Below are 13,500 nucleotides of genomic sequence, written 5' to 3'. Positions count from 1 at the left end.
AAACAGAAAGTCACCTTAGCTTTAAAAGCTAAAAGGACCAACAGGAAGGGTGATTTTTAATTGTTTTTAATAGGATCAGTAATTCTGCATCTGAACTGTTGACGTCGACAGTGCCCACTATGCTGAGTGCGTGGCCGTGAGGCTGACGCACAGGTGTGGCGGCTGAGTACAACCGGACACGCACACGCACACACCGGCGCTCCAGCTGCAGGGACCAGAGGCCCAGCCACGTGGCCACCAGTGCCGCAGGCAGAGTGCCAGGCACACGGCAGGCACGTCCTGGGGTCTCCCCGAACAAACTACACCGAAAACAAAGCCTGAACTGACTGATCGCCAAGTAAAACTCCCTCCCCAAACTCCCCCCAGGACAGGACAGAAACATCCCAGGAACCCAGAGCCCCTGCACGGCTTTTCCTCTGTCCAGAACCTCTCAGGAGCAAAGCGCAGCGCAGAATCAACCCCAATCTCAAGCACTGACATCTGGGCATGCTTCACGATTCTCTGATGTAACTGGCCAGCTAGTGTTTTCTAAGAAAGATACACCACCTTTGTGCTCAAACTTCTCTTTACAAGATGAGATGAAAGAATAACTTGATGCCTGTCAACACCTCTGAATCACATCCTCACCCTGACTTAAACCCTCAGGGTCTGCAATGCCAAGGCATCCAGGGCCTCCTGGACTGTGCCCACCGCGGGCCACAGACGCCGCTCCCACAACCCCCAGCTCGGTGCCTGTCAAATGTGGCCCGATCAGCAGCACTGGCACGACCCGGGAACTTGTTGGAAGGGCAAGTCCCCTCGTGTGCCCCCCACCCATCAGAAACGCAGGGACGGGCCCCGGCCCAGGAAACACTGAGGCCCGCTCGGGTTGGAGCCACCCGTCCATGAACTAAGATTGCTCCTCTTATCTGGAAAGATCACTTTCTCTTACGCATTTGATGGAATAAACATAAATTATTTACTTTTCAAAAAGTTCCATAAGATGCCATCCCAAGTTACATTATATGTGAAGACTGTTAGTCTGCTCCGTGGGGGTCCATCCTCAGCAGGCCCTCCCTCGGGCTGGCCCAGCACTGAGCGCCAGGGAGCGGCCACACATGCCACGGCAGAGACAAACGGTGGGCTCCGCGTTACAGGCGGGCCGCAAGACGCCCAGACCCTCAGCCGGCCGACGTGTGCGCGCCCGGGGGCGGCCTGTGGACACCAAGGGCATGCTGGGCGGTCCCTGCACGCCTCAGAGCCGGCTGCGGAAAGAGCGGACTTGGCCGGCGCCCAGCAAGCGGCTCAGCCCTCCCAGCGTTGGGAACAAGAGGTTCAATCTTCCAAACGTCGGAGGGGCAGGCAGCACCCCATCGTTTTAGTTCTGGAAATCAAACGGGGACCCCTCAGGACCTCCTTCCCTAGCCGCGCCTGTCTCCAGCAGGCAGGCCCGCCACCAGCACAACAGCCCCGCGTCCAAGCCCTGCGGCGGCTTCACCACGGACGTCGGAGGCTCGCACGCGGCTCCCTGTGCGGGCACGGCTGCAGACAATGCTGAGAAGCAGGGCGACGGCAGCATGCAGAAATCCAGCCGTCCCTCTGGCCTCCAAGCAAGTCCGCCACCAGCCAAACCACGGTGGGGGCAGAGCCAAGGCGGGCCCCTCTCCCCACCAGCAAGGCTCGGGCCCGAGGGCGGGGCTGAGCGACACCAAGGGTCTCAGGACTCAGACCCTCCCCGAGGACGAAGGAACGAGACGGGACATGCCCAACAGCAAAGGGACACAGCTCTACATTCCCACACGTCACCCAAAGGAGTAACGGGGCAGCGCTTAGCATGAAGTGCTTTACAACCGAGTCACACTAAGAATCAACACTTAAAAAGCAGGCACCGTTTTAGGGAGGCTGAGTTTCGCAGCCCAGCTGACAGCACAGCACGGTGCTTCTAGAAGAAACGCTCCCAGAAAGAGGAAGCCATTTACACCAAAAATAACCAGAAACCAGGCGACCTGTTAACACGTAACAGAGAAGGACAAAGAGCCCTTCCCCTGAGGACCCTTATACAAGACAAGGAGTATCTTAGAACCAAATTCCTCTGACAACTTAAAAGCTTTTGTTCCAAAGACCCTAAAAGATTCATCAACGAGACCTTTTCTAAACACATGGCAAAAGCTAAGGTTTTTTAAATCTCCAAAAGAAACTCATTATAACAAAAAGTCTTGTCAAACCTTCTTCTTCCTATAATAATACCTGTATGATGGGATTTAATATACTCAGCTGCCATTTGATTTCAAAAGATTAAAACTGGCTTTAAAAATGAATAATGCATGTTAAGAGAAAAGTTAGTATGCTCAGTATTTTAATATTAAATTCTTAATTTTCACTGCTAAGGCTTTCTTTGAACATGTAACGAAACAAAACTAAAGAACTCCATACATTTTTTAAAGCCTTCAGCTCTTTTAGCTTCTAAACAGGAAATTTCACAATATCTCTCAACTTGTCCTGGCAAATAATTAGACTGCAACTACTAAACCCTTCCATGGCTATACCACGTGGGGCGCACGCCGGGATGTGTGCCGAAGCCAGTGGGTGAGGCGGGCGCGGGCGGGGCAGGGGGCGCGCGGGCTGGAGATAGTTACCCGGGGTTCTTTGGTTCACTGTCTCGTGAACTTCCTCCCTTCAGCTTCCTAACCAGCTTCTCACTGCTGCGTCTAATTGAAGCCCGGAGTTTGCTAAAGGAACCACTGCGTTTTAAAGATCCAGTGCCATCCTGAAAGAAACGTGAACAAATGTGAAGCTGCAGGGGGTTCTCCTTCCAAGAATCCACACCATGGTCGACCTGCCGGTCTGCAACTTGCTGGTTATATGAGTCCTATGGAAATTACCAATTTACCATGTATGCAAACACACTTCACACAGAAGTCTTCCTATTTTAAATTTCATTAAAGATAACCCAAAGAATATGAAAACGTTTGAACATGAAAAAGCTTATTCAAATAAAAGTAATAAAATCCCCGAAGGAAAATTAATTACATTACTGTTTTGAAACAAAAGATACACAGAAAGTCTCAAGGAAATTAAGGCAGCTTCTAGAAATAGCACCAAAATCAAACTCTACATGGAGGCGCTGGGTCCACATAACCGGTACAGGACCCGGACCACGCAGATCTGACACCGGCAGCTGCCTTTCAACAGTTCCATCGACGTGCGACAGATACACTGCTGCTTCGTTCAGTTTTAAAGGACTGTTTTATTACATGCTGATTATAAAAGTAGTGGGGAAGCTAAACAGAACATTCATCCTATACACGTAACTAAAAGCCCTTAGACCCTGGTAGGAAACAAGTAAAGTGCACCCAGCTCTCCCGTTCTTGACTCAGACATTAATAACTGAAACCCGTGGCAGGATCTGGACGTGAAAATCAAACACTTAAGAGTGAAAAACATGTGTACAGAGCAGATTTTATTCTCAGAAGGAACCACCTGGTTAGATGAGCAGGAGCCCCACCCCTCCCCCTGTAGAAGCTCCGGCAAGGCCGCATTCCATGGAAAGCGTGAGAAGTTCTACGAGGCAGACAGACACCAAGACGCAGGTCAGTTGGGGTGAGTTTATTAGAAGTTAGAAAGACACAAGTACACAAATCACTCAACACTTAAAGATTAGCAGAGGAAAGCAGAATCGTCAAAATTCCACATGAAGACTACACAGCAGGCTCTACGTGAGCACGATCCGGAGGGGAGGGCCCAGGGCCCGGGGCGGCCGCGCCAGGACCGCCGGGCGCCCGGGAGAGCACATGCCCTGCTCTGACAGCTAGGGGGGTCACGGGCACCATCATGCCATGGCAGGGACACGGGGACTACCACTACCTCTCACAAAGGGGATGGCTAATCGCGCGTCGTCGCCTAACTCGCGTTACACAGCGGGTGGTTTATTAACACAGTCTGTATTACTAAGTACATATCTGGCAAAGCTACATGTATACAGAGATAAGGAGCCCCCGACAGGACAGCAGCACCAGAAGGAGTGGCCAGTCAGAGAGAGAGTCCTAGGGATGCTAGACAGCGGTCAGCACTGGAGAGAGGAGGAGCCCGTCATGCAGGAGACAGCGGGTGTCGCACAGGGCGGCTAGGCCTGTCAGACAGAAACGAGAGAGAGCCGGTGAGCGGGCCGGACCGCGCCCTCACAGCGCGGCTCGGCCCACAGTATTTCTAGGTCACAACACCTTGGCGGCGTTTTAACTGCTTCGGTATTTGGGATGACCTTCTGCCTGCTCCTGTCAGCCCCGGATGAAACAGGTCCTGGGCCTTATGTAAGCTACCTTTACTTCATCTACCCATCATGCCAAATCATCGTCTGAATAAAATCCAACAGTTTAGAACATGGACTGGCACCGTGGCAGACATCTCCTTGACAGACAACCAGGACACGTGTTTTGAGCCACTGAGCATAAGGAGATTCCGGAACGAAAGCACAGTGGCTACAGGAGTCCGCGCTTGGCGAGGAGTGCGCTCACATCAGCCTGCACCCAGGAGGCCCGCAGCCCCGAGCCACACAGGGGCCTCTCAACTCAGACAGGGCTTCCCCTAACGTACACTGACATTTCAGGCATTTCAGAAATTTTAAGAAACACTGGCTTCCAAAGTTTACAGCACATTTTAAACATGCAGTTGATAATCCAAAGTAAAAGTAACTAAGGCCGCAGATGTCCGCGGCGGCGCGCATCCTGGTCCTGGCCAGCAGGGAGCCCGCCCGCGGGGACCTGCGCCCACCCGCCCGCGCTGACTCACCATGCGATGCTGAGCAAGTCATTTAACCAGCCCGAGCTTCATCTTTCTCATCTTTAAAATGGAAAAATAAAACTTGTTACCAACTCCCCATCAGTGCTGGGAGGACAAGAAAACATAAGTTCTTGCTGCTCTTCAGAAAAAGAATGTTATTAAAATGTTAATATAATTCTGTAAATAGTACAACTTCCGTTCACTTCAAAATTCAGTGCTACACTATCGGCGTGCCATTTATAATATTCCTGTCCTAGACACTCAGGGTACGGAAGAGTCAGTTCACTCAGGTTCCAGAAGTCCCTCTCACACACATGCACACACTCACTCTCTCCCGCCCCCCCACGGGGTAAGCTGGAGGGGGGCAAATCCGGGGGGGGGTGCCCACCCTCCCTGCTCTCACCCCCTGGGACCCTCCCCTGAGAGAACCAGCGGAAGGACAGCACAAACCGACACAAACCGGGTGGGTTTCTACTCAGCACAGACTTGAGGGGTGGGAAGTGTCCCTGCATTCAACTTGGAAAACAGTCTAGATCGCTATCCTGCCACGGAAGAACACCTGCATCGAAGAGTGGGCTTCTGAACAGACACTGACAGTGCAAGGATCGGGTAAAGCGTGGCACAGCAGTGCATATTAGCCACGGACTCAGGTGACTTGGTACTTTTAAATTCTCTCCCTTTGGTATGTTCTCGTTGTCTTCCTAATGTCATTTTTTAAAAATAAAATTTAAACTATTTGTCATTAACAGTATATCTCATTCCCAGTAATCCCGGGGAAGAGCTTACTGTGTGAGAAGCTTTCGGAATCATTAACATGGGGGGCAGCCTGACAAGAATGCGCATGCGGAGCGGGGCTCCTTCAGAAGGACCCCAGCAGAGGACCCGGCACTCCAGGCCGACACTCCACTCAGAATGGGAGATGTGCGGCGTTTCCTGGTGGCCTGGGGGGACCACTGCCAACGCAATTCCTTAATCACAGTGCAGCCCTGAGGCTCTGCATAGTCCCCACGGCTGACACACGAGGGCCGCAGAGACCCACAAGGCCAGTTTTACCCAGAAAGGGTTAGTGTGCATGGAGCATCTGTGTCTTTAGAGGCAGGACCATTTAGAGACTTATCCTGACAGTGACTTTTAGACCTGAAGAGTCTACCTAAAAACAACGCTTGATGAAGTTACACTTTCAGGTACTTCAATTATGATCTTTATGGTACGTTGAAAAAGAACAGAATGGTACCTCTCTAAAGAAGTTATCTACCATGTTGAGAATCTGATCCAGAATCGTCACCTGAACTATTAGAACACGCCCAGCAGGCTTACTACCCTTGCGTTTTAACCGCATTCGGGTCAGCTGGGTGCTCAGCCAGCCGCGCGGCACCTGCAGGGTCAAGATCACAACCCACCGGCGCCGGCCTCGACTGCCCCTCATGGCCAGTGTCACCTCTGAGTGTTGGGAAGGCCTGCAGCCGGGGTCCTGGGAAAACCCAAGTGAGGGCTGCTGGCTCAGCGCTCTCCCTCCACAGAGGCTCCCAAACTTTTTAAGGAGCACTGAAACCCTTTTGTGTTTTTGTCCACTTGGCTCACATTTATTTATTAGGGGACAAATTCTTTACCCGTGAAATCCTTTTTTAAAAAATTAAATTCTAACATAGAACCCCAATATAAAATAAAACCTAAATAGCATTTTCTCAGTGTGTACCAAGTCCTTATGATAGTAAAGAACAAGGCAGCTGCCTCGCAGAACCTGTGATCTGAAACGTGAAGTTACAGACAGGTCCAGCCTCAGCGTCCGCCTCAACTCTCAGTTTATTTCTATCTTTTATCCTGACCACGTAACGCTGAGAAGATCTTAATGCCCACAGGAAAGTGGCTGCAAACAGCAACAATTCTTCACCTGTCTGCCTCGGAGCCCCAGGGAAGCCTGCACACGCACCGAGATGGCATCAGGCACTTAACCTCACACCTGGGCAGAGAAGGTGGGGACAGCGTGTGTGAGCCCCAAACCCAGGTGACGCTTACAATGGGCTCCTCTGATTCAGCAAAGCTGAATTTAAACAACACTTAAGGGGCATACAGCTTTCCTGCCTCTTCTTAAAACCTATGCAGTGAAAATAAAACAAGTCAACTGCAGCGTGGCCCCCGAACCTCAGCGCTTCCAGGGACGCTGGTCTGACAGCAAGGCCCGCGGGGGCGGGGTGGTCTGAGCGGGCTCTCCCTGTGAACCCCAGTGAACCCCAGGAGCTCTCTGCTTACTCGCTGCTGCACAGAAGACCCCATTTGAAGGGGGGGGTCCCTTATGCTCCCCAAAGTGATTTTAGGCGCTGCACTGGATGACCTAAAATCTAATTCTTTTCAGCCAATGAACCTACTGCCACGCCAAATGCTCTGGAGTGGATTTTGTCAAACACGCAGAGCCACTGGTGTCCAAGAGTTAAGTAAAGAGGCCCCTGTGCCCACGTGTGCACGTCCTAAGTGACAGCCTGTCCCGGGGAGAGGACGTGAGACGGAAGCGGGAGCAGGCAGGCCCTGGGGGAGGGAGTTGGGGTCTCCACCCTCTGCACCCACGGCTCCACGGCCCACCCCTCCACGGGGGATGAGAGCAGCTCTCCTCACCCCGGGTCTCAGCCGTGAAGACTCTAAGAGAACCCTGAGGTGTCAATGATTTTATTATCCCATGATGTCACTGAAAGAATGACCTAGAAATACTGTCTCAAGAGAAAGCTCCCCCAGAACTTCACTCTGAAGGCTCAAGCCCTGCCCCCTGGCTTCTCAGGACTAGCGGCGGGCGGGCCCTCCACACCAAGCACGCGGACGGCTGCCACCACGGGGAGCACAGTACACAGTGCGGGGGGCGCGGGCGCGGACGCCACCGCCGCGCCCCGGGCGCCTGCCCGACGGGCGCGTGGTCGAAGCACATGCTGATTGGTTGTCTTGGCACAGAAGATCAAAGCCGGGAAGCCGCCGGATAAAGACAGAAACAGGCGCTCCCTCAAAGGCTGGCCGGCAGAGTTCTGTGCGAAACGTCAGCCCAGAATGCTGACCCGTGCCCAACTGCTATAGCCAGAGAAAATCCCGAAGGACAGATTCAAAAAGACAGACTGTAAGAAAGACCCTAAAATATTTGGCAAAACATCTGCACAGTTATAACTGGTCAGATGGTACTTTTTATTGTTGTTTCGTCCAACTCTTTGCAACTGCATGGACTGTAGCCCACCAGGGTCCTCTGTCCCTGGAATTCTCCAAGCAAGAGTACTGGAGTGGGTTGCCATTCCCTTCTCCAGGGACTCTTCCCAACCCAGGAATAGAACCCAGGTCTCTGGCATTGCAGGCAGATTCTTACCACTGAGCAACTTGGGAAACCCTCATCAAATTGCATAACATGACTTCAAAAAAAAAAAGAAAAAGAACAGTACACCTGACCTATTAAAGGTGAACCTGCATCCAACCCTCGCCTCTGAAAGTGAACTTTCAAAGACACCGGCTCAGTGTTACAAAAGCGCACCGGAGATCGTGCAGAAGGCCACACGCTCTCTGGCGACCCTGGGGAACAGCAATGGGAAGACGCTCCTCGGAGGGAGTCAGCCAGGGAGGTGAAACATGTCTGATGCAAGCACATGCTTGCAACCCAAAGGCGCTCGGTGGACTGAGCCGGCGCAGGAAGAGTGTGCAGGTGTGCTGAGTCACTCGGGCTGACTGTCTGCGACCCCACGGACCGCGGCCCGCCAGGCGCCTCTGTCCACGGGGTTCTCCAGGCAAGGACACTGGAGTGGGCTGCCATGCCCTCCCCCAGGGGACCTTCCAACCCAGGGACTGAGCCTGCGTGTCTTACGTCTCCTGCATGGGCAGGTGGGTTCTTCACCACTGGTGCCACGTGGGAGGCCCCACCCTGTTCTCCTCTACAAACAAGTTCTATTTGATCATCATCTTCCTGTGAAGGACTGATTAATTCTAACAAAATCTACAGCAGCCTCGTCAGTGAAATTAGGAGCACTGAAGTTAGCAATGAAAATGGGTTACGTTAAAAAAGCAAGTTAGTTCTCTGCCGCACTAATCCTAACATTAAAATCAAACCAGATGATGGAGTATGCTTTAAACAACCAGGACACTCAATCAGCATTACGTGCTCAGAGGAAAGCCAACAGCTCTCACAGATTCCTAAAGAGAAGACAATCTCTTCAAACAAGTAACAGACTGCAGTATTAGCAGAAGGTTCGAACTTACAAAAGGCTTAATTTGAACTTAGTTGGAGAAAAGCAGGCAGCCTACGGGGGAGCGGGGCGGCCCGGGCGGGCGCGCTGTGTACTGTACTTACCCCGTTCCACTCTACGCTCATACTCACTTCCTCGCCGCCGTCGGGGCCGCTCTCGTACTTGACCGCGTCCGCGCTGAGGCTCTCCCGGCTCCGCCGCTTCTCCGCGCTCTCAGCGTCACTCAGCACTTCCGCCACTCTCTGCTTGTGAACATTGTCAAGGCCCTGCAGCCAGGCAGGGGACGGGGGTTTCAGCCGTTAGCACTCACGTTGTATTCGGACTTCTGTGTTTTATGTTTTATTGAAGGATAACTGCTTTACAGAATTGTTGTTTTCTGTCAACCCTCAACATGAGTCAGCCACAGGTATGCATATGTCCCCTCCCCTGTGAACCTCCCTCCCATCTCCTGCCCCCCCCCCAGGTGGATACAGAGCCCCTGTCTGAGTTTCCTGAGCCGTACAGCGAATTCCCACGGCTCTCTGTTTGACACAGGGCGATGGAAGCTTCCATGTTACTCTTTCTATGCATCTCACCCTCTCCTCCACTCTCCCCACGTTCTTAAGTCTATTCTCTACGTCTGTTTCTCCACTGCTAAGTCTTCAGTCATGTCCGACTCTGTGCGACCCCATAGAGGGCAGCCCACCAGGTTCCTGCGTCCCTGGGATTCTCCAGGCAAGAACACTGGAGTGGGCTGCCATTTCCTTCTCCAACGCATGAAAGTGAAAAGTGAAAGTGAAGTAGCTCAGTCATGTCAGACTCTTAGCGACCCCATGGACTGCAGCCCACCAGGCTCCTCCGTCCATGGGATTTTCCAGGCAAGAGCACTGGAGTGGGGTGCCATTGCCTTCTGCCCTGTAAATAAATTCTTCAGTACCATTTTTCTAGATCACGTATATATGCGTTAGAATAAGATATTTATCTTTCTCTTTCTGACTTATTTCACTGTATATAATAGGTTCTAGATTCATCCACCTCATTAAAACTGGCTCAAATGCGTTCCTTTTTATGGCAATTTTCTTAAATTTACTGATGTTTGATTTGTGACCCAAGATGTGGTCTATCCTGGAGAATATCCATGTGCACTTGAGAAGGTGTATTCTTCTGCATTTGGATGGAATGTCTAAAAGATATCAATGAGATCCATCTCATCTAACGCATCATTTAAGACCTGTGTTTCCTTATTACTTTTGTTTGGATGATCCGTCTATTGGTGTGAGCGGGGTGGTTAAAATCTCCTATTATTGTTACTATCAGTTTCTCCTTTTATGTCTGTTAGTGTTTGTCCTATGTACTGAGGTGCTCCTATGTTGGGCGCATAGATATTTACAGTTGTCATGTCTTCCTCCTGGATTGATGACTTGATCATTATGCAGTGTCCTTCCTATCTCTTGTAATCTTCTTGTAATCTTCTTTATTTTAAGGTCTATTTTGTTTGATATGAGGATTGCTACTCCAGCTTTCTTTTGCTTCCCATTTGCATGGAATGTATTTTTCCATCTTCTCACTTTCAGTCTATATGTGTCTTTAGGTCTGAAGTGGGTTTCTAGTCAACAGCATATATATGGGTCTTGTTTTTGTATCCATTCAGCCAGTCTGTGTCTTTTGGTTGGAGCATTTAATCAATCTACATTTAAAGTCATTACTGATACATATGTTCCTATTGCCATTTTCCTGATTGTTGGGGCTGATTTTGTAGATCCTTCCCTTCTCTTGTGCTTCCTGACCATATCAGTCCCTCTAACATTTACTGTAAAGCTGTTTGGTGGTACTGAATTCTCTTAACTTTTGCTTGTCTGAAAAGCTTTTTATTTCTCCATCAATTGTGAATGAGATCCGTGCCAGGTACAGTAATCTTGGTTGTAGATATTCCCCTTTCAGTAGGTTAAATATACCCTGCCATTCCCTTCTGGCCTGCAGTTTCTGCTGAAAGATCAGCTGTTAAGCGTATGGGGTTTCCCTTGTATGTTACTTGTTGCTTTTCCCTTGCAGTTTTTAATATTCTTTCTTGGTGTTCAGTCTTTGTTAGTTTGATTAGTATGTGTCTTGGTGTGTTTCTCCTTGGGTTTATCCTGTATGGGACTCTTTGCACCTCTTAAGACCTGACTGACTATTTCCTTTTCCATGTTGGGGAAATACTCAACTGTCACCTCTTCAAAAATTTTCTCATACCCCTTCTTTTTCTCTTCTTCTTCTGGGACCCCTGTAATTCAAACGTTAGTGCGTTTGATACTGTCCCAGAGGTCTCTGAAACTATCCTCAGTTCTTTTCATTCTTTTTACTTTATTCTGCTCTTCAGAAGTTATTTCCACCATTTTATCTTTCAGCTCACTGATTCGTTCTTCTGCTTCTACTATTATTCTACAATATTCTACTAATACTCTACAGTATTCTACTATTGATTCCTTCTAGAATATTTTTAATTTCAGTAATTGTGCGGTTTGTCTCTGTATATTTATTCTTTAATTCTTCGAGGTTTCTGTTAATTGATTCTTGCATTTTTCTCCATTTGGTTTTCAAGGTTTTTGATCATCTTTACTATCATTATTCTGAATTCTTTTTCAGGGAGTTTGCCTATTTCCTCTTCATTTATTTCGATTTCTGTGTTTCTAGTTTGTTCCTTCATTTGGGTAGTATTTCTCTGCCTTTACATTCTTTTTGTTTTTTTTAACTTACTGTATTTGAGGTCTCCTTTTCCCAGGCTTCAGAGCTGAGCTCTCTCTTCCTTTTGGTTTCTGCCCTCATGTGGTTGGCCCCGTGGTTTGTGCAAGCTTCGTACAGGGTGAGATTCGTGCTGAGTTTTTTGTTTGTTTTTCCTCTGCTGGGCAAGGTTGCGTGAGGTGGTAATCCTGTCTGCTGATGACTCAGTTTGTGTTTTTGTTTTGTTTGCTGTTTAGATGAGGCGTCCTGCACAGGGCGCTGCTGGTGGTTGGGGGATCCGGGTGATGTGTTCAAGTGGTCTCCTGTGTGAGTTCCCACTGCCTGATGCGCCCCAGGGAGCGTTCTCCGGTGGTCTAGGCTCCTGGAGTCAGCGCCCCACTCCAGATGCTCAGGGCTTGATCTCTGTCGATCTCCTCTCCTCCTACCAACCCTGTGCTGTGGGTTTGTCTGTGCGTTCCCGGGGAAGATGGCCGCCAGCTTCAGAGGCCGGTGTGGGGGAAGCGATTTTCCTCTCGCTGAATTGCTGCACCAGCCTTCTCTGCCCTCCACGCATCCCGGGACTCTGCCACGCTGACCTTCTGACTCTAATTTTGAGCCTATTGTGGATTTCTGGGATGACTAAACATGTATTAGCGGGGAAAAGCTCTGAAACATTGGAGGGTAAGTGAGAACAGGGATTCTTAAGAACATACAGACTTTACATTCCACCGTACGTAGATTTTTACCTCAAATTTTAAAACACTGTGAACGAATACTGAGCTCCGGGCAGTGAGGTGCACGCTGAAGTATTCAGAAGGAAGTGTACTGAGGTTTACAACTGTGAAAGGCATCCCAACAAAAGGACTGAAGGACAGATGGGGGCGAGACGCTCATGACTCGGTCCAGCTGGTGAGCACACGGGGACAACGTCTCTCCTCCACGTCTGGGAAGTTTCATCATGAGATGCTGGGGAAATGCCCAGTTTCTAACAGTGTAACGCCAAGGGCTCGGTGTTCCGCACCTCCAAAGTACAGGGTGAAGACTCATGGGTTACACTGTTCTCAGTACAGCATTTTAAGAAATCAGCCCCTGGCTTATGAACAGCATTTTCAGGGCAAACTCCTGCTCCTGAGACGGGAAGCAGAGGCCATGCACCTTACCCTCAGGACCACCCGCGCACACCTGCATGTAGGTCCCTGCGCCAGCGCCTGGCAGCGGGCTTCCCACGTGCACCCCAGAGCCATCGGATGAGCAGGCACAGCCCGTCTGAAGTTCCAGACGAAGCTCCCACCCAGACAGCGCACGCAAACACCATCCCTCTGCTGACCCTCACGGTTTCCTCCTCAAGGGGCACAGCCCCAAACAGACCACAGGCTGTGGTGACATCCACAGGGAAGTGGACCCTGGCCCTCCTGTCAGGAGAGGCCGTTCTCAGCAAAGCACTGGCAACCCCTTCTTCAAACGCCTGCAGCTCAGCTCCAGACTCAACGCTGCTGGCTGGTAACACTATGCGGTGCTGGTTCACAGCAAGGCCCGACGATGAAGGGGCATCGCAGACGGAGAGCCAGAAGCCCAGGCCGCACACCCCCAGGGCGCGTGCTCAGAGCCCCTTCCCAGAACAGCAGCCCCTCAGTCGGAGACCCAGGAAGGGTGACAGAGGGGCTCCCGCGGGGGCACCGGCAGGGAGAGGATCACGGCCAGGCCCTCGGCTGGGCCTTCCCTAATCCCTCTGCACAGAATTTTGATGGGTAACTTTAACCCCAGCCCGAAAGTCGCCATAAACCAACAACTGCATGACAGCCTACACATATACCATTCTGGGGGAAAAACCACATGAGCCCCTCCAGGCCTAAAAACAGAA

The 13,500-nt window shown here is 50.6% G+C and overlaps 1 protein-coding gene across 13 annotated transcripts in view; it reads right to left on the bottom strand.

Moving 5' to 3' along the window:
• KLC1 (kinesin light chain 1) overlaps window positions 1-13,500 on the bottom strand; it is a 63,523-nt gene that overhangs the window by 6,340 nt on the left and 43,683 nt on the right. For 4 of the 13 annotated variants that reach the window (XM_043489311.1, XM_043489312.1, XM_043489307.1 and 1 more), the window contains exons 13-14: window positions 9,065-9,226; window positions 2,616-2,746 (exon numbers count right to left, since the gene is read on the bottom strand). The exons of 1 other annotated variant lie outside the window; for it this stretch is intronic. In XM_043489311.1, coding sequence (XP_043345246.1) covers window positions 2,616-2,746; window positions 9,065-9,226 — 293 coding nt within the window. Of the gene's footprint in view, window positions 1-2,614; window positions 2,747-3,570; window positions 4,109-4,763; window positions 4,816-9,064; window positions 9,227-13,500 lie in introns of those variants that run through there. 8 more of the 13 variants (XM_043489308.1, XM_043489313.1, XM_043489315.1 and 5 more) reach the window with 7 other exon arrangements.

Source organism: Cervus canadensis, chromosome 17 (assembly GCF_019320065.1).
Source record: "Cervus canadensis isolate Bull #8, Minnesota chromosome 17, ASM1932006v1, whole genome shotgun sequence".
Classification (NCBI taxonomy): Eukaryota; Metazoa; Chordata; class Mammalia; order Artiodactyla; family Cervidae; genus Cervus; species Cervus canadensis.
The sequence above is the reverse complement of the archived record's forward strand: the minus strand, read 5'-3'. Positions and strand labels throughout refer to the sequence as shown.